Here is a 24031-nt window from a genome sequence, read left to right as displayed (position 1 = left end):
TAACAATAATTCATAGAAAACTAATGCAAACAATTAGTTTTTTAGGATGTTTTTTTCATTTTAAAATAAATTAACAAAAAAAACAGAATAATATATGAATAGTATAATTACATCAAACTGCATCAATTTTTAAAATTTTTAATATAGTATTATGTACAAAATAAATAAAAATATTATTAAAAATTATATTATAAAATAACATATTCTACTCTATATGTAAATTACAAAACATAAAAAATATATATGAAATTTTAATAAAACCAACGATTTATGAGTTTACGTTGAAGACAAATTAAATCAAACATTCGCACGGATGCAGGTCAAGTTCTAGTATAGATTAATACTCTGCACTTTAAAAAATAATATAAATAAATAATTAGGTATGGGATCCGACCCGGATTCTTATTCGGAACCCGACCCGACTTGGTGGTTCATGGACCATGGATTCCCGCTCCGTTGCCATTTTCAATTTCGTTTTGAAATTGCATCTCGTCAAAAGCCAAATCTCTCTCTCTCTCTCTTCTGAGCAACGTCTCTCAGCTTCTCTAAGAAAATGGCTCCTCCCTTTGTCTTCCCCCAAATCCTACGAGCCCTAGAAGAAGATCCCGAAGACAATCACCGTCTCTTCGCTCAGAACCCCGTCGACGTGACCTCTCTTCGCCCTTCCGATCTAGAAGAGTTCGTCAAAGGTATCACTCCTCACTCTATAAGCTTACTCTATTACCTTAATTTTCTAATTCTCGAGAAAAATTCGAATTAGATGCAGCCATTGAACTAGGGTTTAGCTTTTACCTGCGTTGCAATCTAATTAGGAGATCTCGGAGATTACGAGATCGCCACGTAGTTATTAGTAAAGATTAGTCACTATGTATTGTTGAATTGAAATTTAATTTTGTTTTCGTTCGTTTGTGAAACTCAGGTGTATCATTTGACCTATCTGATAGAGAACTCTTCTGTATCGAAGACCAAGACGTTTTCGACCGTGTCTACTCTTTAGTCAGGAGCTTCTACAGTCTCCCTCCGTCTTGCAAGTGTAACCTTGTTGAAAGCCTTCGCTCTAATCTAAGCGTTCTTCTCCCAAACGTCGATTCCATCTCACGGTCTGTACAAGACCAGGAGGATGAAGTTCCAATCATCGATAGGATCACATCTCATCGCAATGCCTTGAAGATATACACTTTCTTTCTCATTACTATTATTATGACTGAAGAGTCACATGTTAGCTTTGTTGACAGCACAAAGGTGATTTCTTTTTTTTTTTTTTTTGAAAGATTACTTAGAGTTTATCTCTTTTTGGTTGCATTTTGGTATAGTGATGTTGTTGGTTAACAGGTGGCGGGACGAGGGAGGAAGAAGCTTGTTGTTCAGTCATGGAACTGGGAGCCTCAGAGGGGTAGGATGCTTAATTTGATTGCAAACTCTCTCGAGATCAACTTGTCCTTGCTCTTTGGATCATCAGAGCTAGATGAAAACTACCTCTCTTTCATTGTCAAGTAAGTTCCGTCACCTACTCATACATATTACTCCATGTTAAATGTACATTCTCATAGCTTTTTCATTTTATTTTCCTTGTAGAAACTCGTTCTCCCTTTTTGAGAATGCGGCGATCTTGAAAGACCCTGAGGCAAAAGATGCTTTGTGCCGCATCATAGGGGCGTCTGCTACAAAGTACCGTTACATTGTGCAGTCATGTGCCTCGGTCATGCACTTGATACACAAGTATGATTTTGCTGTTGTACACGTTGCTGATGCAGTTGCTAGAGCTGAAACTAAGTATTCGGATGGTACCTTGGCCGTGACAATCATTAGAGATATTGGTAGGACTGATCCTAAAGCCTATGTTAAAGATACGGTTGGGGCTGATAATGTGGGACGTTTCTTGGTCGAGCTCGCTGATCGTTTGCCGAAAGTAATGTCGACAAATGTTGGAGTTTTGGTCCCTCATTTTGGTGGTGAATCATATAAGATCAGAAACGCTCTAGTTGGCGTTCTTGGAAAATTAGTTGCAAAAGCGTTTAATGATGTTGAGGGAGATGTGAGTTCCAGGTCCCTTCGTCTGCGGACTAAGCAAGCTATGTTGGAGATTTTGCTTGAACGGTGTAGGGATGTTTCTGCATACACAAGGAGCCGAGTCCTCCAGGTTTGGGCTGAACTGTGTGAAGAGCATTCTGTTTCGATTGGCCTATGGAACGAGGTTGCATCAATATCTGCTGGAAGACTGGAAGACAAGAGTGCAATTGTTAGAAAATCCGCATTGAATTTACTGATCACTATGTTGCAGCATAACCCCTTTGGTCCACAGCTTCGAATAGCTTCATTTGAAGCAACTCTGGAGCAGTACAAAAGAAAACTGAACGAACTTGAACCAAACCGCCCTACTGAGGACTCATCAAAAGAGCCAACTTCAGATGGTGACTCCTGTAATGGAGATGGTGAAATCGATGACTTGCAACCTGAAGTTACAATTAATACGCATCTGGATAGTCTACCTGATAGCTGTCAGCCAGATAATGGGGAAGATATCCGTGAGAAGGATGCTTCTGTTCCAGATATTGGTAACGTCGAGCAGACCAAGGCCTTGGTTGCTTCCCTTGAGGCTGGATTGAGCTTCTCAAAGTCCATGTCAGCTAGTATGCCGATCCTCGTTCAATTGATGGCTTCATCTTCTGCCAGTGATGTCGAGAATGCTATTCTCTTGTTGATGAGGTGTAAGCAGTTCCAAATTGATGGTGCAGAAGCTTGCCTCCGTAAAATTCTGCCTCTGGTATGGTCTCTTATCTCGAATTGTAACTCCTAAAAACCCTTTCATCTGCCGTTTTATGAGTTAACGACATCCCCTGCATACATGGTGCTAAATACCTGTTTTATATTTATCTCTGCAGGCCTTTTCTCAGGATAAGTCCATCTATGAGGCAGTGGAGAATGCCTTCATTTCAATCTACATAAGGAAAAATCCAGTTGAAACGGCGAAACAGCTGCTGAACCTTGCCATAGATTCGAATATAGGAGATCAAGCAGCGCTAGAGTTTATTGTTAATGCTTTAGTGTCCAAAGGTGAAATATCTAGCAGCACGGTGAGTTCATTCTTTGACTCCAGCAATACATGTAGTCATGCACGGTCAAAAACAACGAAGAACAAATAACCGTTGTTATTTATTATTGGTTCATCATTTCTTGAGTTAAAGAATTTCACCTCAAGAGGTTAATTAGTGCTTCTATCATTCTTTTTGTCTTTCTAGACTTCGGCTCTGTGGGACTTCTTCTGCTTTAACATCAATGGGACAACTGCGGAGCAAAGCCGTGGGGCTCTATCTGTCCTTTGCATGGCTGCTATGTCGTCCTCTAGGATTCTTGGATCACACATACAGGATATTATTGATATTGGGTTTGGCCGTTGGGCAAAAGTGGAACCTCTACTTGCCAGAACTGCATGCACTGCTATTCAGCGGCTTTCCGAAGAAGATAAGAAGAAGTTATTGCTCAGCAGTGGCAGCCGATTGTTTAGTATTCTCGAGAGCTTGATCACTGGGAACTGGCTTCCAGAAAACATATTTTATGCTACTGCTGATAAAGCCATAAGTGCGATATACATGATCCACCCAACTCCAGAAGCCTTAGCTTCTACAATTATTAAAAAGTCCCTGAGCACGGTGTTTGACGTAGTTGAACAAGATCAAGCACAGAGTGATAGCGACGGCAATACAGTTGATTGTCTGACCACAGTTCATGTTGCAAAGCTCAGTAGATTCTTGTTCGTTGTCAGTCATATTGCCATGAACCAGTTGGTGTATATAGAATCCTGCATCCAGAAGATCCGGAGACAGAAGACTAAAAAGGACAAAGCGGCTGCTGAAAGTCAGAATACAGAAGAAAACCCTGGTGCCACGCAAGAGGTACATACCGATACCCTAAAGTGCAGCTGGTGGCACAAACGTTGCAACCTCAATTGGTTACTTTTACGTGCTAGTGCTTATCTCATTCGATGTTTTATTTGTTTTACAGAACAATAGCATAAATGCTGAGCTAGGACTGGCTGCCTCTGATGACGCACTGCTTGACACACTCGCTGAAAGAGCAGAGAGAGAGATTGTTTCTGGTGGTTCTGGCGAGAAGAATCTGATTGGGGACTCTGCAACTTTTCTCTCGAAGCTTTGCAGAAATTTTTCTGTACTGCAAAAGGTAGGTAGTTTTTCATTCATTTCCCTGCTTCATGTTGTGTGATGATGTTGTAGGCTTGTGTTTTAGCTTCCTCTTCTTTCCTTTCTCATTTGTTTTCTGATACAAAAAATTGAATTCCATTCTCACAGCATCCAGAACTACAAGCTTCTACAATGCTTGCATTATGCAGGTGTATGATTATTGATGCAAGTTTCTGGTAAGTTCAAATCTTAATTTCATATTCTCTTTATCCTTAACAAAACTAAACTTATAGTTAAATTGACGTGTAAACCTCAATGTATGCCAGCGAATCCAATCTCCAGCTTCTCTTCACAGTTGTTGAAAATGCACCTTCTGAAGTTGTCCGTTCAAATTGCACCCTTTCCCTCGGAGACTTGGCAGTTCGTTTTCCAAATCTCTTAGAACCTTGGACAGAAAATATGTATGCCAGGTTACGGGATGCTTCAATTTCGGTCAGGAAAAATGCTGTCCTGGTCCTTTCACATCTTATACTGAACGATATGATGAAGGTATGGCTCCTTACCATTTTCATTCCTCTTTTTAAACATCTTCAATAATAGTTTGAGGTTTCATTTTGTGAATCCTGATTTCAGGTGAAAGGGCATATTAACGAAATGGCTATATGTATAGAAGATGATGTGGAAAGGATCTCTAGTCTTGCAAAATTATTTTTCCATGAATTGTCTAAGAAAGGTCAGTTGTGCAATATCTACTTTACATGACATAGCCCTGTTAAACTTTTGAATGAAATTTAACGCTTGAGCCTTTTTTCTGCCAAACAAATCCAGGATCCAATCCTATATACAATCTACTTCCTGATATACTTGGGCAGTTATCCAACCGGAATTTGAAGAGAGAGTCATTCTGTAATGTTATGCAGTTCTTGATCGGCTCCATCAAAAAGGTATATAGCGTTTCGATATTGAAGTTAGAATGACTTGTATTCAGTCTTATCTAATCACTCATCTCTGTCCTCAACTATCTCCAGGACAAACAGATGGAGGCTCTGGTTGAGAAGCTTTGCAATAGGTTTAGCGGAGTCACAGGTAGACTTGGATATATGATATATCCACTTGTTATGGGTTTAATAGAAAGTATATGCGTTATAAGTCTACGTCTACACTTGCAGATACAAAACAGTGGGAATACATTTCGTATTCTCTTTCGTTGCTGACGTTCACAGAAAAGGGAATCAAAAAGCTTATCGAGTCATTCAAGTCCTACGAGCACGCTTTAGCAGAGGATCTAGTGACGGAAAACTTTAGAAGCATAATCAATAAGGTACGTTTCACCCATGCCATTGTCTTCATTCTTCTCGTGCTATATGTGAGTTTGGCATCTGGTTGTGAATCTGAGCAGGGAAAGAAGTTTGCGAAACCAGAACTTAAAGCGTGCATTGAAGAGTTTGAGGAGAAGCTCAATAAGTTCCACATGGAAAAGAAAGAACAAGAAGAAACGGCAAGAAACGCCCAGGTTCATATAGAGAAAACCAAGAACATGGAATCTCTTGTTGTCCCCAGCAAAGTGAAAGACGAACCTGTAGAAGAATATGATGATGATGATGAAGAAGAAGGTTAGTGCTTTTTCAGACTCTGGGCTAAAACAAAGTTCACTGTACCAGATTTTAGATAATCAGATGCCAGTTAAAGAAACCTTTCTAAAACATTGGATAGTCTCTATCTCTTTCTAAAGCACCATTTTGTGTGTTTCTCAGGCGTTTCAGACAGTGAAATCGTGGATCCATCAATGGAAGAACAGGGGGCTAGTTTAAAAGCATCTGACTCTGAGGAAGAACCATCGAACGCTGAGGAAGAGCTATCGGACTCCGAGGAAGTACCAGATTCTGAGCAAAGTGGTACCACAAGTCCTTATTCCTTGAACCAAAACACCAGTGCCGGTATATTAAAACTTTCATATACATCTTTTAAACAATCTCACACCATTTTTGTTTCAGGGGAAGAAGAAGAAGAAGAAGAAGAAGGAGAAGGCGAATCAGAAAGCAGCAACGTCAAGAGAGGAAACCGTACAAAATTATCTAGCAGCAGCGTCAGGAGAAGCCTGAGGTCATCAAGTAGAACGTAAAGAAACCGTGTAGAAGCAGAGAGAGAGAGAGAGAGAGTGTGGTTAATTTGCTCAACATCTCGAGAGCTATCTTATTATAACTAGGTATATTCTGGTCACTCACTGCTTTCGTTTTTTTTCTTTCTGTAAGATGCTTTGATATTGAAGAATCGACCATATATTTATTTGTCAATGGTGATATGATAAAAGACCAATTCATATAGAATAAAGTACGTTAAAGCTGGGGTTTAGTTGTGACGACGTGTAGCCAATTCGTCCAAGTACAACAACAAGAGCAAACTCTTCTCTTTGTTCTGTATCAAATTCCCTTTTGTTGTAGTTTTCCTGGCACTGACGAATATATTAGTTTCCCTTATGTATACCTAATGGAGGTGGTATCTCTCCCACATAAATCCTTAGGCTCTTGATCTACTGGTGTATATGGTTAGCTATAAAAATTATGAAAGTATGAAACACTTACTTGAATTCAGAAAATAGAGAAAGTATACCTTACGAGAGTGAGAGAAAATCCTTATGTTTTGTCTACCCAAAAGACAAAAGCCTTTTTTTTCAACCTTAAACTTATGTTCTCATGATCTCATCTCTCCGCCTTGTACACTTCCCCACCTTATGGTATATATTAAACCGAATAATCTTCATATATACGTGAGCGAGGGACCACAACCAAACCAGTAAACCGTAACTTAACCGGTCCTGAACCATTGTCATTTAATTCAATCAATCATAGAAAATAAATGATATCCAAATCCCTTATATATTAATATTAGAGTATTACAATATGTTTTCGTAACTACGTGTCATCACTAGGATGATTCTTAGAATCCTTAGAAAAATAAGTTGGTCCATATAAATATATATTATATTTTTTATTAAATTAACTATGAAATTAATTAGTAGTGTACAAAAAATATTCTCAATTTTTTCCTTAAATAAAATGTATTGAATTACCTAATATTATTAACATATATATGACAACTAGGTGATTCTCCCGTGCTCATGCACGGGTATAAATCTTTATAAAGTTAATATATTATAATTTATTGATATTTATTTTTGGTTTTAAATCAATTTATAATATATATATATATATAATATTAATAATATTATTTTATTTTAATTAGACATATGATTTTTGATATGTTATATCTAGCCAGTTTAGTTATTTTTTGGGTTGTTTATCACTTGGGTATATTGAATTGAATCTATTTCTCCGAATTCAACTACAATATTTTATTCTAAATATAATTAACTTTGATTAAATTCTTATTTGCATTTAGATTAGTTAATTTCTTAGATATTTTAGTATATTTTAGTAAGATTATTTATAACGTATGATACATTGTGCTAAGAATAAAATAAAAATAAACTAAAGTGTTTGATTCAAAATTAAATAAATGAATATAATGACAATATTTTGAAGTCTCATGAATATATATATAGCTATATTGTAATAATTAGTATATATTTTATTTTTATTCATTAATATGTTTTGAGTCATCCTCTAATTTATATGTATAAAAATAAATAGATCCTTATTATAAAATGTTATTTTTCTTATTGTAGTTGGATCTTTGATTTTGGATATAATTAGTTGGATTAGTCGAGTGGCTCATGTTGTGAGTATATTGACTATTGAGTTACATATATTCTTTCAAATTCAAACTTAAGTATAATTATTATTGTTTTTAGTTAAGTCAAATCAAACTAGTTTTATTTCTCGCTTAAATGTGTGCAAGTATTTTCATAATATTTATCAAATTCTATGTTATTTTTTAAAACAATATTAGCAAATAAAGGGATGATCAATAAGAAACTACATAAATAAGTCTAGCTGATAAATTCTTGTAAGCTCATGAACGAATATCAATATTTACAATAATTGAAATACTTAATAACTTCTAAATAACTGTTTGCCTAAAAATAAGAATTCAAATTTGTTTGGGTATTCTGATTATGGGTATATTAAATTCCACAAACATAAATAAAACATAAAATTAAAAAAAAAAAGTAAATATGAAGAAAAAAATTTCAGTAAGGAATTTGTAATTTTTTGATCAAAATATGCTTCTCATGAAAAAATATTTTTAGGTTCCATTTTTAATATCTCTAAAAATCAGCACTAAAATTGTGATCGTTTTTGTGAGATCATATTATATAAGTTAAATAAAATTTACAGGTATTTTGCTGTAATTGTAAGATATTATAGTCAGCTAAAAATTATGAATTTTTTTTTAAAATAATATCGGTTTATGTTATTTAATTATTTTATGTATCATATAAGAAAATAGATTGATAAAATGAAAATATTTCTATTACTTTGAAAATATATTTATTATATATTGGGAGATATAAATAAATTATTTTTGTTACTTTGAACGTTTATTTTTGTTATGTAAAAATATGTTTTAAGAAGAATATTACTATTTTGTTAACTTTCTTTTTTATGAAATCATATTATATATACAGATATTTTCGTTTTTAAATTTGTTTTTAAACTTTATAAAATTTTTTATATTATATATGTTATTGGGAATAAAAGTAAAAATGAAACTAAAAAGGATTAATAATAGTATTTAAATTTATTAAGGATACCTCTGTAAATAACTGTTGTAAGAATTAATGTGAGTGCGACATGTAGAAAACTGACTTATCAAATAATATTATATAGATTAATGATTATGAATACTATATATTTGATAACAGTTTTTGTATCCTCTCACTTTTTGTCTAATTTTATACTATTAAAAGAAATTAAAAAATCACATTAAGCATATAATTAAAGATTAGATTTTTTATTATATGTTACATTTTGAATCTTTTAAAACGACTATAAATTACTAAATATGGTAAAAGTCTCACATTGAAATTTTTTTGATCCATAGTTTAATATTTTTTTGTTCGAACAAGATACAAATGATCATAAATCGTATGGGTGGGCGTTCGGATTTGGATCGGGTATTTCAGATTTTTGGATATTTAAATATAGAGGTATAGAAACCGTTCGGGTATTTCAACATTTTGAGTTATGTTCGGGTATTTTATGTTCGGGTTCAGTTATTTCGGGTCGGGTTCGGATATTTAAATTTTGAAGAAAAAAACAAAATTCTTCATTGTTTCAATTTTTTATATTTAAAATATATACTTTTAACTTAACTGGTTTTTTAATTTTTAATAGATTAAACTATTAATAGGTTTGAAGATAAAACTTTAAAAATAGAAAGACACTAATTTAGTTGTTATTTTTAAAAAATGGATGCTACTTTTTAAATGTATGAAACAAGAGCTTGATACGTATTTTAAGTGAGTAGCAAATGATTTTGTCTATAATTATATGCATATTATCTGATGTTGGGAGATGTGCAAAATAAATATAAATATTTTGAATAAAATTAGAAAAGTAAACTAGAAATATAGGGGTATTCACATGTTCGGTTATCTTCGGATATTCATTCAGATTCGAATATTACTCGTTCGGGTTCCAATATCCAATCCCTCCTAATTCAATATTCGTTCTGATATTTTGCTACTTTGGTTCGGAGTTTTCGAGTCTGATTCGGATACGGGTTCAGATATCGGGTAAAATACTCACCCCTAATAAACCCTATGAAAGTGAAGTCTCATACTATATAAAATTATATAAATATGTTAATATCAAAATTTGCATTGAAAAATTATTGAGATCTTAATATTTTAATTTTGAAGTTTGTATTGAAAAATATCACAAAAAATTTTGTATTACGGTTTAAATTTTTGTTACAACAAATATACAAATGTTAATAAAATTGTATGAGTAAGAAATGTTAATAATGAATATTTATATTAAAATAATATATATAGTTTAATTATATACCGTATAAAATAAATAAAATGATTATTTTGATTTATTTACCAAAACATGATTGTAAATAAACAAAAGTTGTTGATTTTGATTTATGTGCTGACTCTAATATATATAATTTTATGTATACAAATTATTTTTAAATAGGTGGTTTTTAATATAATATTTGATTCTTGCAATCCCAAAAATACATTTTGTTTTAAATCGAAGTGATTTTTAATATTGGAAGCATTCTATATATAATATTTTATTCAGATTAAATAATTTAGTCTTGATTTTTATTCGTTAAAAACTTTTAATGAAATATGATGACAAGAATCACCTTGTTATGAATTTGTTCGAATGAGAGAATTGATCATTCGTCTAATGTTTGTTTCTTTCTAATATCCTATCTAACTATTATAATTGTAAGAATGAGAGATTTGAACTATTTATTATAAGTTTCTGGTTTATCTTTTAATAAATCAAATCGTTCTTGGGGGGTTATTGGTAAGTGAATTCTCATGAATTTTGAAAATTTTGAGATTATATTGTTATTGGTTCTTGGATTTCAAAAATCTTAGTAGAATTCATTGTTATTGGCTTAAGAATTTTTAAAATTCATTCAAATCTCTTGTTATTTAAAAAGTTTAGTTATTATTGATTATCTAATTCTAACAAAATCTAGTGTTATTGGGAGATGAATTATATTCATTTTTACTCATAAGACTCAACTTTTAAAATATCATATGTAACGTTGTGATTTTCAAAATCCATGTGATAAAAAACTAGAAAACAAAATAATTATTCTTACCAAATATCTATTGCACCTTAATTATATGTCCAAAATTATAATTCATTGCATTTATATACTTTTACATTTTAGAATATATAATTATTTTTATAAATAATTATCATTTTAAATATAAATATTAATAATTACATTTATAAATGTTAATAATTTTAAAATATTTTCAAAAAATAATTAATATAAATATTATAATTTTAAAATAAAAATTTTAAAATAGTTTCAAGAAAATAGTCTTTTGCCCTTTTGCCTTTTATAAAGCATGAGGTAAAATCGTCTTTTGTCTTTTTTCATGAAATTGTTTTTGGTCATTTTTCTCTTCGAAAGCTCTTTTTGTGACAAAAACTTTAAAATAAGAAAAGTTATCCAATTTTGTATGTATCACTATTATTTTCTTTTTAATTTGAAAGAAAAAATAAATAATAATGCTATATGATTTAGAAAATAAATAAATTGTATATTTACTTTACAAAAGGAATAATAGAAAATAGTTAATACAAATTCATCAAAATCTATACTAATCCAAAAAAGTTATGATCAAATTTCATAAGTCAATGTATATAAATTTTCACAGTCCACATAACTTTTAAAATCTATCAACTCTTAAAATTCACAAACTCTACACAAATTCATTTCCCGATATAATAGAATGGTAAAGTAATATATATATTTTTTTATCGGTATACTCTTAAGTTACTAAACCTCAAAAACTTAGGCTAATAAAACAAGTAATTTGTTTTGTTGTTTTAAAATTATATGATTTTTAAACCAAACTAGTGAATATGTACTAGACATACTGTACATTTATATTTTGATAAAAACATATTATTCTATAACATCTTGATATATTATATTTGAACACTACCTTGTGAATAGAGTTTGCCGTGATTTTCTTTAAAATTTTGATCCTTAGATATGTATCTGGAGTGAAATTAATTTTTATAGATGTCTATCTTTTTAAATTGACACTTATGTAATTCACCAAATTCTTATAAGAAGTTAAAAAATAAAAACAAAAACAAAAACGAGAACGAAAGCACAATTTTATAGATGTAGAAAATGAAATCACTTATGGAGAGTCAATATTAAACAAAACGAGAGCAGACTTAATCATCTTTCGTCATTTTACAATCGATTTGTCTATCTGGTTTTGGTGATTTGTGTCAGCCGCAAAATTTAATATTTCTTTTGTGCATATGAAGTCTCAAAAATAATTAAAATGAGTTGTAATACGTTTACTTTTCAACAATGATATACTTTTAAGAGATCAACATTTGTATTCGTCATTTTATAATTGATAAAAATTATAGTATTCCAAAATGTTAAACCATTTAATAAATATATATTAGTATAAAAACTCAGGCCGCCGGGTATGGGCGTGGTTATCAGCTAGTTGGTTTCTACATGAAATCCCCATGTCCATCAATTGAAATTCAGAAGGCCCCAATCAAGATATGGTCACTCATTATTTAGACCAAACCTAGATAACAATCCTTAATCCATAAATCCCACAATTGGTTCACATCTCCAACACAAGCTTCCAAACTACTTGGGAGAAGAAGCAGATCTCGAGTAAGAACCTGGTCAAGCTAAGCCGCGTGATGGAGAAAAGTATCGATGCAAATTCTCATTCTGTAGCTAACAGTACCACACCAGATTGCTTAAATGGTTCATAAAAGCTTCTCTCTGTTTTTCTTTTTTTAATGAATAGCCTTTGCAATCGTATTGATGATCATCATATAAGTTTTGCAGCTATTGATATCAAAGAAGAGGCTAGCGTCGCTACGTTACTGATGAACATGGAAAATGAATTTGATCCCTTTGATGCTCTGAGTACTCCGCTTTACCAGACGGCTACATTTAAGCAGGTAGTTGAGTTGAATCAACGTCTTTGTTGTCACTTCATGGTTAGGTTTTTAAGTTTACTTTTTTTTTTTTTTTTTTGCAGCCTTCTGCTATTGAAAATGGTCCTTATGACTACACAAGAAGTGGGAATCCTACACGGGATGCGTTGCAAAGGTATTTGTTTTCTTAGCTTCCTCTCTAGACTTGTTTGTATGTGTGTGTGTTTTGGTGGGGAACATTTCTCTTAATTTTTTTTTGTTTAGTCTTCTTGCGAAGCTTGATAAGGCAGATAGAGCATTTTGCTTTACTAGTGGAATGGCTGCTCTTACTGCTGTTACACACCTTCTCAAAACTGGTAACGTTCGGTACTGGCCTCTCTCGCTTGGTCTCATTGTTGTAGTTTTATTTAAAAACTTTGTTTCCATAGGCGACGAGATTGTGGCTGGTGATGATGTATACGGTGGCTCAGACAGATTACTATCTCAAGTAGTCCCAAGATCTGGTGTTGTGGTAAAGTTAGTATTACTTACTACCTATGATTCATATTTTTTTTAAAGACGATGATGATTTTGATTTGATAATATTGTTTTTTGTAGACGAATAAACACAACTAGTTTAGACGAGGTTGCTGCTGCTATTGGTCCCCGTACAAAACTTGTGTGGCTTGAGTCTCCAACCAACCCCAGACAACAGATCTCCGATATTCGAGTAAATTATCTGTGACGTTTCTCTACAACGTTTCTCAATAACATTTTTGATTTTAAGGTCTGCTTGGTTTGTAGAAAATAGCTGAGATGGCTCATGCTCAAGGTGCACTTATGTTGGTAGACAACAGTATCATGTCACCGGTGCTTTCTCGTCCATTAGAACTTGGAGCTGGTGTGTTAAACATCAACTCATACTTGCTTTACTATTGATTAAAATGTTTCGTTATAATTCTCTGGCTTTGTAGATATCGTTATGCACTCGGCTACTAAGTTTATAGCTGGACACAGTGATGTGATGGCGGGTGTGCTTGCTGTAAAAGGCGAAAAGTGTGTGTCTTCTTCTACTTCTCTTATTCCACTTTCAAGTGTGTTTGAGATACCATCCTATTACATTTGTCAACAAATTTCCAGATTGGCAAAGGAGTTGTACTTCCTCCAAAACTCTGAAGGTTCTGGGTTAGCTCCTTTCGACTGTTGGATTTGCCTGCGAGGTATCAAGACAATGGCTTTGCGTATAGAAAAGCAACAGGTCAATGGAGTTTTCTATTTCTCTCTTCTTTGTTGGTTCCACTACTTACATCAGCTGAGAAAAAAATATATTCAGGAAAACGCAAGGAAAATCGCAATGTACTTGTCTTCCCATCCAAGAGTGAAGAAAGTTTACTATGCTGGTCTACCAGATCATCCTGGTCACCATCTCCACTTCTCTCAGGTAACTAATGTACAAAAAGAAATAGAGAATCTATGTTCTTAACACAAGATTACATCTTATCAAAAATGCAGGCAAAAGGTGCAGGGTCCGTTTTTAGCTTTATAACAGGATCGGTTGCGCTATCAAAGCATCTTGTAGAAACCACCAAGTACTTCAGCATTGCTGTTAGTTTTGGTGAGAATCAGATACACTATTCTTTTCTTTTAATAGTATTTGGGATAGTTTTGGATTCTGATCTCACTCACTTTCTTACTCTATGTTAGGGAGTGTTAAGTCACTTATAAGCATGCCATGCTTCATGTCACATGCAAGCATACCTGCAGCAGTACGCGAGGCCAGAGGCTTGACTGAAGATCTTGTCCGGATCTCTGCAGGCATTGAAGATGCTGATGATTTGATCTCTGATCTTGATATCGCCTTCAGAACCGGTCCCATCTAGCTCCCCTTCTAGTCTCAGTCTTCTTCCTTTTTTTTTTTGGATCTTGGAAGAATCTGTGTAAGTAACCATAAAACATAATTTTGGTGTTTGAGAATGAGAACACATCAAACAAATAAACTCGTTATTGTTGGATTTGTTCTGTTGCTTATTTGGGGTTAAATCTGTAATCCAAGTTTGTAATAGACCTTCAAATCCAACATAAGCACTAAAAACATGTATCGAAGTATAGATCTTTCTTCAAAGTAAGACAACACTCACCAAAATACTTGATCTGTGAAGAGAGAATAGTACTCGGTGAGCAACTTGTACTTAAAGTCTGTTTCAGGGTAGGTAAGAAGAGGAACATGAGACAAACCATGACACATCTGCACCAGAATACACCAGATTTGCACCTACCTTTTTGTTCACTATGACAAAATCTGCACCGGAACATTGTGAATTGAAAACTACAGTTTGCAGATAAAGTACTGTTCCTTAACATACAAATTTCAGATAGCTGAGTTTCTTTTAAGTAAAACTTAGAAAAGGGAGTGAAACGAAATTGGGAATTGGGTTATTCACCATGTATTATGATTTACTGATGTACATATTATAAACATTATCCCATGCATCATTAGCATCCATTTCTATTCCCTCTCTGCCATGTATTACACTAGCAGAAGCATTCCTACAACAATCTAAAATCAGAAACATCATGGGGGAGGGGGGGTGGATAAAATCAGACAGCGGTTGCGATGCCCTCTAACCTAGGACGTGGTCTAGCTGTTGAGAGCCCTTCTTCCATTGTCTTCCTCTTGTTGTTACTCAATGCTAGCTCCTCTTGTTGTACTTGTACTTCTTGCAGATGCACTTGTTTCGGTTCTAGTTCTGATGGTAGAGGCAAGATTTTGATTTCCATTTCTGTTGGATTTTTAATCTCTGGTTCAACTGCTGCGGTTCCATTTGAAGGTTTTTCAATCTCTTCCAACTTCTGGTTTTTCAACTTTGTTTTCATCATATGAGGTTTCAGGTTGTTGAGATCAGCCAATCTTACTGGTTTCAAGAAAAACTCTTCAGCTCCTTCTTCCAAACATCTGTTTTTCATGATTAAGAAACATAAAAGAGTCGCACAACATAAGCTCATTAAACTCAAAAAATCTTTCATTGATCTTTACCTGCTGATCCTTGCAGGAACGTTCTCAGAGGACATGATTACTACTGGTATGCTCTTAAATGCTGCTGATTCCTGTAAAATTGTAAAACAAATGATACTATCAATGGACTGTACACATCAACTAGAAGTAAACAAATGGACAACAGAGAAAAATGTTCAAAAAATACATCTCACATATTGAACATTCTCACTTTCTTGATTATATATTAGGAAAAGTGATGCAGAGACTAAATCGAATAAACTAGAAAGAACACAAAAATTACCTTGAGTTTCTTGAGCAAATCATAACCAGTCATGCCTGGCATACAATAATCTGTAATGATAAGATTCACTTCCACTTCCTGTCAAAAGTCAAAACACCAAACAGAATAAACAATCTTCCATTACACAAAAGACTTGCAATCATTATTAAACTTAGTATTGAAGAGACATTTTCAAAAGAAAGGAGCAAACTTTTTCGAACCTGAGGAGATGGAGAAAGAGCAGTTGGGTCGTTACTCTCAATACCTTGTCTTAGACCCAGAAACTCTAAAGCCTTATAGCCTGAATCAACAGTTGTTACTACAAACACCCAAAAACATAAAAAAAAAAAGCTTAGATCTTTCTACGATTCTTACAATCTACAAAGACTGATTCATGTTGTTGACACTCGTTTTTATTACCTTGACAGGAAGACTTTTGAAGCAATCTCTCTATGAGTTTCCGATCAACTAAGCTGTCATCAACAGCTAAGACATGAAACTTCCATTCCGCTGCTGCCATACCCATTGCAGAAAAAAACTGAAGATTTAATCTTAAAACAACGAACCCAGATGTAAAGTCTTTGACTTTTTCTTGTTACTAGAAAAACTCAATCTTTGCTGCTATTTTAAGCTCAATACATGATGCAAGGGAGAGATATAAAAGGGTTTGTGCTTAAAACAAGATCTGATTTATATGTTTTCTAGTCTTCTTTCACCAAATCTTTGCAAAAAGAGGAAGAGGGAAAATGTATAAAAGTTATTAAACTTTGGATTGTGGAGAAAGCAAGTTCTGATAGAAAAAATATTTTGTTTTTTTAAGAAGACAACGCATTGGGAGAAAGAACACAAAAGTTAGAAATAAATAAAATAACTAGAACAAATCTTTTATGAGGTTTTTTTAGGATTAGATAAAGAGCAGAGCTTTGCTTCCATATTTTGGATATCAGTTTAGTTTGGTTTGGATGGCTGATCTATATAGGAACTGGCGAATTTTCAGTTTGGATGGGTTTGAATAGTTTTGGATTCAGTAAAATTAAGAATTAGATATACCTGTCAAATTTTGGTTCCAGTTTAATTTTAGTTCGATTATTTTAGGTGATTCGGATAAAATTTTAGATAATTTAAATTATTTTGGATATTTCAGATAAAAATATGAAATGGATAATTTTGATGGTAGTTTGAATATTTTTTTTGATATTTTAATCTTTTTCCAATTCAATTTTGTTATTTCATATACATAAATATAAAAACTGTTTGGTTATTTGAAAGTTAATCTACATTATTTTAGTTCGAGTTCGATTCCTGTTTTCATTTCTGGCTTTTCTGTCTATATACTCAATTTACAATCACAACCCCCATTGCTTTTACACCAAATTTAAAAGATTTCGTTTATGAAAACCATAAGTTTAAAAATATTGGGATTAACCAATGGTAATCTATTTTTGAATATAATGGTATAACAAATAACTTGATCAGTTGATAAACCTTTCTTTGTTTTTATAAACTTTTACAAAATAATATTTCCAGTGACTTTTTACCAAAGAAAAATATATATATATATTTCCAGTGACTGATACATAATGACAAATGGTAAATCTAACTATCTGAAAATGCACCGTCTAATCTTATAATATACGAATCAAGACAAAACGTCCAATGTATGAAACCCAGATAGATGCTTCAACCTACAATCCCCTATATATTACATCCATATCCTTTAAAAAATCTAAGAATTTTGTTGTTAGTTTTTGTTGAGTTTTCTTTGCATGTGATTTTTTTTATAATGACACTTTTTCTTGTTTTACTGGCTGTTCTTTTTTATAATTTACATAGCTAGTTTTAAGAACAGTCAGATCAATGCATATTTGTCTCTAACCTCCAAATTTTAAGTGTTTATATATTTGGATCATCCTACTTTCAAACTATTCAAAACACACACACAGATATATATATATAGATCATCCAACTTTTATATCATAAATATTTAGTTTTATAAATCTAAAGCCGACATTGATAACTTCATGTTATTTTATCCATCATAATCGTCCTTCTGACCTCTTAATTTTTGCGAGTTTTAGTGGTTATATTATTTTGATAACTTGTAAAAATATATTTCTCCACTTGAAAAAAATATATTTATTTTTCTCCACTTGTTTTTCGTCTTACGTCCAATGTTTTTCTCTTAGTTTTAATTTCAAGTTTCGTCAATATAAACGGGACCCGCCAAAATCTTCAGAGATATATGTGACGTCGGATGGCCCTTTGTGTTTATCATCATTAACTATCACGTTGTGTTTTTCTTCCAATTAAACGCTATGCATATTAAAAGATATCATACTACTCCAAAGATCAACTATGACGTCGGAGTATGTATTAAGCAAAACGTTAAATAATGGTGGCGTTTACCGAGCAGTTGGGGGTTTGTGATAGTGTTGGTGGCAACGATAAGGCAAAAATAAAAAGTTTGGTGTGGATTCTCTTCCAAAGATTTGTTTCCCATGGTCATGCCTTGCCCCATTATCATCATCATGATTGCCATTATCATCGGCCATGTGTCGAAGTCTCGGGGCCACATGATTAAGGCCCTCCAGTGGAACGTAACCTCTTCTTTCGTCCAGTGGGTTCCAGTTTGTCAATCTCTGTTTCGACATTTCTTTGTGAAATTAAGTAATGGGATTCTGAGGTGAAGCTTTTTGTGACAATCCGTCTCGTTCACTCGGAACTTGGTTCACAGTTCTGCAGGACACCGATCTTAACCTTTCATATGTGAATTGAGTTTTCACTCACTCCCCCATGTAAGTTATTCAGATCAATTGGTGACAACTCATCATGTTAGAGTATTGTTAAAAGATGAGGTTTTAGGTTCAAAAAATGTCAAACGTATCAATAACCTAAATGAGAAAGTCAGTGAGAGTTCACATGTGAGGAGTTAGAGTCGGTGTCCTGCAAGACTATAAATTGGATTCCGAGTAAGAAGGACGGGTTGTCACACTTTTTTATCTTAAATTAACATAATTTAATAGTAACAGTATACAAATTGTTACACTGGAACAAAAATTGTTACAATTGTTAAATTTCGAGATGCCAAAATTATATAAATTTTCAAAAATCAAAAATTATACTTTGAAACGAATGTTTGTGAAATATCATTACAGTTTCTTGTACATTCTATAAACTACAATTTATATTTTAAGACTCAAATCATCATATCTATATGCATAGTGCCAAATCATGTACATTTCGATAACTTCACTATTTTCATAAGTTTTTAATTTTTTTCTGAGAAAAAATGATACTTCTAGGGCTTATTCTCTGGTGAGTCATATCCAAATCATGCTGATGAGTTTCATGTAAGCAGTGATAATCACAAATGAAATTTCACTAATTAAATATTTTACTTTGTTTAAAATGATGATTTTACACACATATATAGATAAATTTAACACAAATGGACCAAACAGTAGACATTGAAGAGTAACTCAAGTAATTAAAAGGTGTAGTTCATTCAAAATAAAATAAAATAAAATAAAAGGTGTACATGTTCTTACATGAGGGCACCTCCTCTTTTTCTCTCTATTGCACAATTGACACTTCATCATCACAAGTTTTGACTCTAAAACATTGTTTATATAATGAATTAAGTTGAATTAAAGATGGATCAACATTTACTGATTCAACATATTAAGAGAAATTTTCTATCATAGCGATAAAAAAGTTTTTATCATAAAAGTAGTTATTAAGGATCAAAATGACCAAAATGTTTCATTAAATAGGTACACTTATACTCGTAAGATTAATTAATCTAGACCTTAGAATTTATAAATAAGGGGATGGGGTTTTAAGTTTTGGGTTTTTGGGTTTAGAGTTTAGGGTTTAGAGTTAAGGATTGAGGTTTTGGGGATGAAATTTTAAAAAAAAAATTTTTTAAAAAAAATATTATAAATTTCAAAAAAAAAAAACTATTTTGTTTATTTTATTTTTTGAAAGCTATTTTTTGTGATAAAAACTTAAAAATAGTTATTTGAGAAAATTGTCCAGGTAATAATCCCAAAGAAGAACCAAAGTTATTATGATCTGTAAACCGTGTTGCATTTACAATTGGATTACGTAAACATTGGTTGTCTTTGTGATCTGTAAACCGTGTGTGCGTTTGAAGTTATTATTTTAAATGTTATGTTTGTATTATAATATAATACAAAAACAAAAATATTTTTTTTATAAATAAAAAATAAAAAAATGAAATTTTAATATTTTCTTTGAAATATTACCAATAATTCATAAACAAAACATTAAAACATGTTAACGTAAGCATAATTAACCACAAAGAGATGGTACTCTGAAGTATTACATAAATGAGTTTTATTTACAGAGACGTGAATTGAGAATGTTGTGTAGTGGATGCGTGTCATAGTGACATGTGAATTGGACACCCTCCCTTCACATGTCATGGAGTCAATGAACGTAATCCGATAAGTTTTCGGGGTGAAGTGAAATAGTTGCATGTGTGGCTTAGGACCACCCTTCACAGTTACAAGTATCTCTAAATCTGACAGTGTCTGAGAGCTAAAGGTTCATGGGTCCGTTTTAATCTTTAGCTCCCAATTTGACAGTGTCTGGAGCTTAACGGCTTAACGCTTATTTTGTTACAGTATATGAATTACACCAAGCGGTGAGCATTGAGTGGTTGTACCCAATCAGTCTTGTAAATAACAAAATAAATAAAATAGTTTCAATGTAGATACGTTCGCATATTATATACCGAACCACACACACGATTACATTATTAGGTCATCATTCTATTAATGATAAACTCACACCTAAGCTAAATGAGCGTTATGTCTTAATACGGTGAACCAAACCTCATGCATTATTGTAAAAGATACGATATTAACTTCACGTGTTTTGAGAATATCAATAAATGAGATCGATGTTCAAGTTAATTATACCAATACCAAAATACATATTTCATGTGTTGACCCATATTGCTCATATATTTATATATATATATATATATGAATATATGATCTTATTTATTCGATTATTTAGAAAATAGGATGTACACCTTCAATTGATTTAACGATATGTATATAACATCAGTAAGAAACTTGAACTAGCTAGTAGGATATATTCTGATTTTGCATGGTTTTTGAGCTATTTATTTTTGTAATTATAAGAGAAAATGCATTGAATTAATGAATGAAAAGGAAGACACACGAGTAGTTAGAGATTCTTAAAAGAAAAAGAAATTATCGAGTTCGATCCTTCTGATAATATTCATTCAACGGTGAAATACAACGTTTGGTATACAAATGGCGGATCACATGAATTCCCCAGAAGCAAGTTCGATCCTTATATCTTATACTTTTGAATCTCCATTATTCGTATTTATGAAATAAAAATCATTATTGATGTATTTTTAAAAAGGCTATGCTTCTAGGCTTCTAGGCTTCTAGCTGTAGCTTTTTCCTCATAATATCAGGCAATAGGTTCCCTATATGATTATTCTTTCTCATTCTTCCTCTGTTTCTCTTGTCGCGATGACCATTCCTGTGTTAGACGAATAATAAGTAACAGAGATTGGTAAATATTTAGATACTATAATCGATTAAATGTAAATGTGTTGATAAACTCTATTACTATAATTTTAAAATGAATAGTAATATGTAATTCTGTTTCATGCAATTTTACTATATACGTAAGTAACGTAACACATACTAACGAATATACATTTTGTAATTACGATATTGCATATCTTTATCAACGTTACAAGTTTGACGTTTCAGAAACCGTCCAAATGTTCTTAAGGTGTACAATTATTGGAAGAAACTATTGCATATCTTAGTGTATATGGACTGAAGACAAAATCTTGCACAATACTACCTACTTCGTTAGCTTGAAAATGCAACGATGATTGGTTCACTTTCCTGCTACGAGACTGTGCTAATAATATAGAGATTTATAAAATCAATATAATATAGTAATAATTAATAACGTAAACTCAAATCTGAAAATGCCCTTACAATAGCTGCTCGGGCACATTCCATACAAGGGGTGTGTCCCTCCGATGGAACACAGAGCCAGAGCCACATTGTTGTACACCAAATCTCTTTTGCCTTTTTTTTTGGTTCTTTGCATATTTGCCAGCAAATTCTTATATTATTTTATTTATCGCGTGTGTTTTATTTCAAATTAAGTATCATTTAATATTTAAAGTGTATATGATTGTGTTCATATAAACTCGTTTAATAATAATAAAGCTACTAAACTCATTCAAACACTTAGTGACATATCTCTCGCTCTTCTTCAGAAACATAAATTATGATATATGAAAATACATTTTTTCAACTGTTCTCCCACTTTCTAACAACAATTTATTTACACCTCACACAAGTACATTTTACGAAGATACTATTGGATTTATTCCTTTTTGCTAAAATTAAACTTTATAAAACTAATGACATCGTGTTACGAAAGTCAAAAATAGGAGGAATAACACGATAGTCCAAAATAGGAGGAGGAACCGTTTTCGTTGAAAATATAAAAGATGTGGGGCCTGCTGCACTATTTGCACAGTAAATTTCTTTTCTATATATGATCGATTTCGATAATTTGAAAACGCATCATTCACTCTTCTCTTCCCTCTGTAATAATCTTTCTATCAGTGTTATAAATTCTACGGGTATAAATTTTGCCCTTATTTAAATTCTCGCGATACAATAAAATTCTAGTTCTTTCCATAACACGTTATCAGCACGATCACTCTGCGATTCGGTAAAATTTATTTGTATCATTTATACCCTGTTATAATGGTCGGTATACTCCCTCTACTATTATTTATATCATGTTATAATGGCCGGAATACCACCTATATTATTTATTAGTAATTTAATTAATTTAATGGTCGGCCGGGCCGCCTTATATCCTGTTTATTATTTATTGGTCGGCTGAGCCGCCTCATATTCTGTTTATTATTTATTGGTCGGCTGAGCCGCCTTATATTCTGTTTATTATTAATTGGTCGGCCGAGCTGCCGTATAATTTATTTATTACTCTGCATTGATCGGCTGAGCCGTCGCATGATTTGTTGTCATAACATAAATATTTTATTGTCATAATTTTTTTACTTTTATGAAATTTTATAGATTTGATTGACCGTTTAATACGATATTTTCAGACTAATTTTTGGTGCACTCGATTTAACCCCAACGGTCACAAAGAAATTTTTTCAAAAATTTCCCCTTTCTCCAACGGTTATGAACAGTATTTTTCACCTATAAATACAACTCATTTTCACTCCATTTCATCATCCAAAACATTTCATCTTCTCTCAAAAATTTCAAATCGCTCTCCTCCGATTTTTCATTTCAAGAAAGATGATTCGCGCACTTTTGTTTTTATGTGCCATTTTTATTTGTGTTTCTATTTATGGTTTATTCGTTGGAGAATTTACTCCGAGTGAATTTAAGATGAATATCGGTTTAATTTTCTTTACATCGCTTCTCCTTGTAATTGCTTGTATGATTAATGTAAACGGTTTTTAATTATGAAGTTCTAATAAAATTATTATTTTGTGTTTTAGAATTACAAATGGCAAACATCGAGAAACTCCAGTTCCCGGCCCTGAAAATAACTGGCGAAAATTACGTCGGGTGGGTCACAAACGTGAAACCATATCTGGTGATGAAAAAGATAACCGAAACAATTGTAATCGGTAACAAATCACCACCCGAACATATAGCCGAAGCGATAATCTTCCTGAAGAAGCATTTAGATGAAAGTCTAACGCACGACTATGCAAACGTCGAGGACCCAGCTGAACTGTGGCAAACTTTAAAAGAAAGGTTCGATAACCAGAGACAAATCAACCTTCCTCACGCTCTAGAAGAGTGAAAAATCTGAGGTTCCAAGATTTTCAAAAGGTTGAGGATTACAATTCCGCTGTCCTGCGGATAGTTGCACTCCTGAAGTATTGTGGTAATCCTGTCTCTGAGGCAGAAATGATGAATAAAACATACATCACTTTCCACAAACAGCTTCACTTCTTACC

General features: G+C 32.6%; 3 protein-coding genes across 5 annotated transcripts; 2 read left to right on the top strand and 1 right to left on the bottom strand.

Annotated features, from left to right (window-relative positions):
- The first annotated feature begins 444 nt into the window (after nucleotides 1-444).
- Nucleotides 445-6555, top strand: LOC106412068 (condensin-1 complex subunit CAP-D2-like). 2 transcript variants are annotated; one of them, XM_048764736.1, is made up of 17 exons: nucleotides 445-689; nucleotides 920-1242; nucleotides 1333-1493; nucleotides 1576-2764; nucleotides 2883-3074; nucleotides 3240-3893; nucleotides 4003-4179; nucleotides 4308-4375; nucleotides 4466-4688; nucleotides 4773-4872; nucleotides 4968-5083; nucleotides 5168-5225; nucleotides 5309-5460; nucleotides 5539-5752; nucleotides 5894-6034; nucleotides 6134-6271; nucleotides 6305-6555. In XM_048764736.1, the coding sequence occupies exons 1-16, from the start codon at nucleotides 554-556 to the stop codon at nucleotides 6259-6261; spliced, it is 4032 nt and encodes a 1343-aa protein (XP_048620693.1). In that variant the 5' UTR covers nucleotides 445-553; the 3' UTR covers nucleotides 6262-6271; nucleotides 6305-6555. The 2 variants fall into 2 exon arrangements, with proteins under 2 accessions (XP_048620693.1, XP_048620692.1); XM_048764735.1 differs by having other exon boundaries at nucleotides 5894-6271.
- Nucleotides 6556-12278: 5723 nt separating this feature from the next.
- Nucleotides 12279-14721, top strand: LOC106411702 (cystathionine beta-lyase, chloroplastic). 2 transcript variants are annotated; one of them, XM_013852509.3, is made up of 12 exons: nucleotides 12279-12554; nucleotides 12639-12754; nucleotides 12835-12905; nucleotides 12995-13086; nucleotides 13159-13246; nucleotides 13328-13439; nucleotides 13514-13610; nucleotides 13684-13765; nucleotides 13850-13967; nucleotides 14043-14150; nucleotides 14222-14324; nucleotides 14414-14721. In XM_013852509.3, exons 1-12 carry the CDS (start codon nucleotides 12488-12490, stop codon nucleotides 14587-14589), a joined length of 1230 nt encoding a protein of 409 aa, XP_013707963.2. In that variant the 5' UTR covers nucleotides 12279-12487; the 3' UTR covers nucleotides 14590-14721. The 2 variants fall into 2 exon arrangements, with proteins under 2 accessions (XP_013707963.2, XP_048620691.1); XM_048764734.1 differs by having other exon boundaries at nucleotides 12285-12554; nucleotides 13684-13967.
- A 399-nt stretch (nucleotides 14722-15120) lies between these two features.
- On the bottom strand, nucleotides 15121-16974 carry LOC106412097 (two-component response regulator ARR9). Its single transcript, XM_013852989.3, has 5 exons — nucleotides 16405-16974; nucleotides 16206-16303; nucleotides 16006-16083; nucleotides 15744-15814; nucleotides 15121-15662 (listed from the first exon to the last, which is right to left on the bottom strand). Exons 1-5 carry the CDS (start codon nucleotides 16508-16510, stop codon nucleotides 15308-15310), a joined length of 708 nt encoding a protein of 235 aa, XP_013708443.2. The 5' UTR covers nucleotides 16511-16974; the 3' UTR covers nucleotides 15121-15307.
- Between the last annotated feature and the right edge of the window lie 7057 nt (nucleotides 16975-24031).

The sequence above is a fragment of the Brassica napus genome, chromosome C8 (genome assembly GCF_020379485.1).
Source record: "Brassica napus cultivar Da-Ae chromosome C8, Da-Ae, whole genome shotgun sequence".
NCBI lineage: Eukaryota > Viridiplantae > Streptophyta > Magnoliopsida > Brassicales > Brassicaceae > Brassica > Brassica napus.
This window is presented reverse-complemented; position numbering and strand designations above follow the sequence as displayed.

Bases quoted from the DNA above. Each gene is read 5' to 3' on its own strand.
- LOC106412097 (XM_013852989.3), bottom strand. From the start codon at position 16,510: ATGGGTATGGCAGCAGCGGAATGGAAGTTTCATGTCTTAGCTGTTGAT. The intron at 16,304-16,404 runs GTAATAAAAACG...GGGTGTTTGTAG, and splicing joins TCAAAAGTCTTCCTGTCAAG to TAACAACTGTTGATTCAGGC. The intron at 15,815-16,005 runs GTAATTTTTGTG...ACAATTTTACAG, and splicing joins ATTTGCTCAAGAAACTCAAG to GAATCAGCAGCATTTAAGAG.
- LOC106411702 (XM_048764734.1), top strand. From the start codon at position 12,488: ATGGAGAAAAGTATCGATGCAAATTCTCATTCTGTAGCTAACAGTACC. The intron at 13,087-13,158 runs GTAACGTTCGGT...TTGTTTCCATAG, and splicing joins TACACACCTTCTCAAAACTG to GCGACGAGATTGTGGCTGGT. The intron at 14,325-14,413 runs GTGAGAATCAGA...ACTCTATGTTAG, and splicing joins CAGCATTGCTGTTAGTTTTG to GGAGTGTTAAGTCACTTATA.
- LOC106412068 (XM_048764735.1), top strand. From the start codon at position 554: ATGGCTCCTCCCTTTGTCTTCCCCCAAATCCTACGAGCCCTAGAAGAA. The intron at 4,180-4,307 runs GTAGGTAGTTTT...CCATTCTCACAG, and splicing joins ATTTTTCTGTACTGCAAAAG to CATCCAGAACTACAAGCTTC. The intron at 5,461-5,538 runs GTACGTTTCACC...GAATCTGAGCAG, and splicing joins TTAGAAGCATAATCAATAAG to GGAAAGAAGTTTGCGAAACC.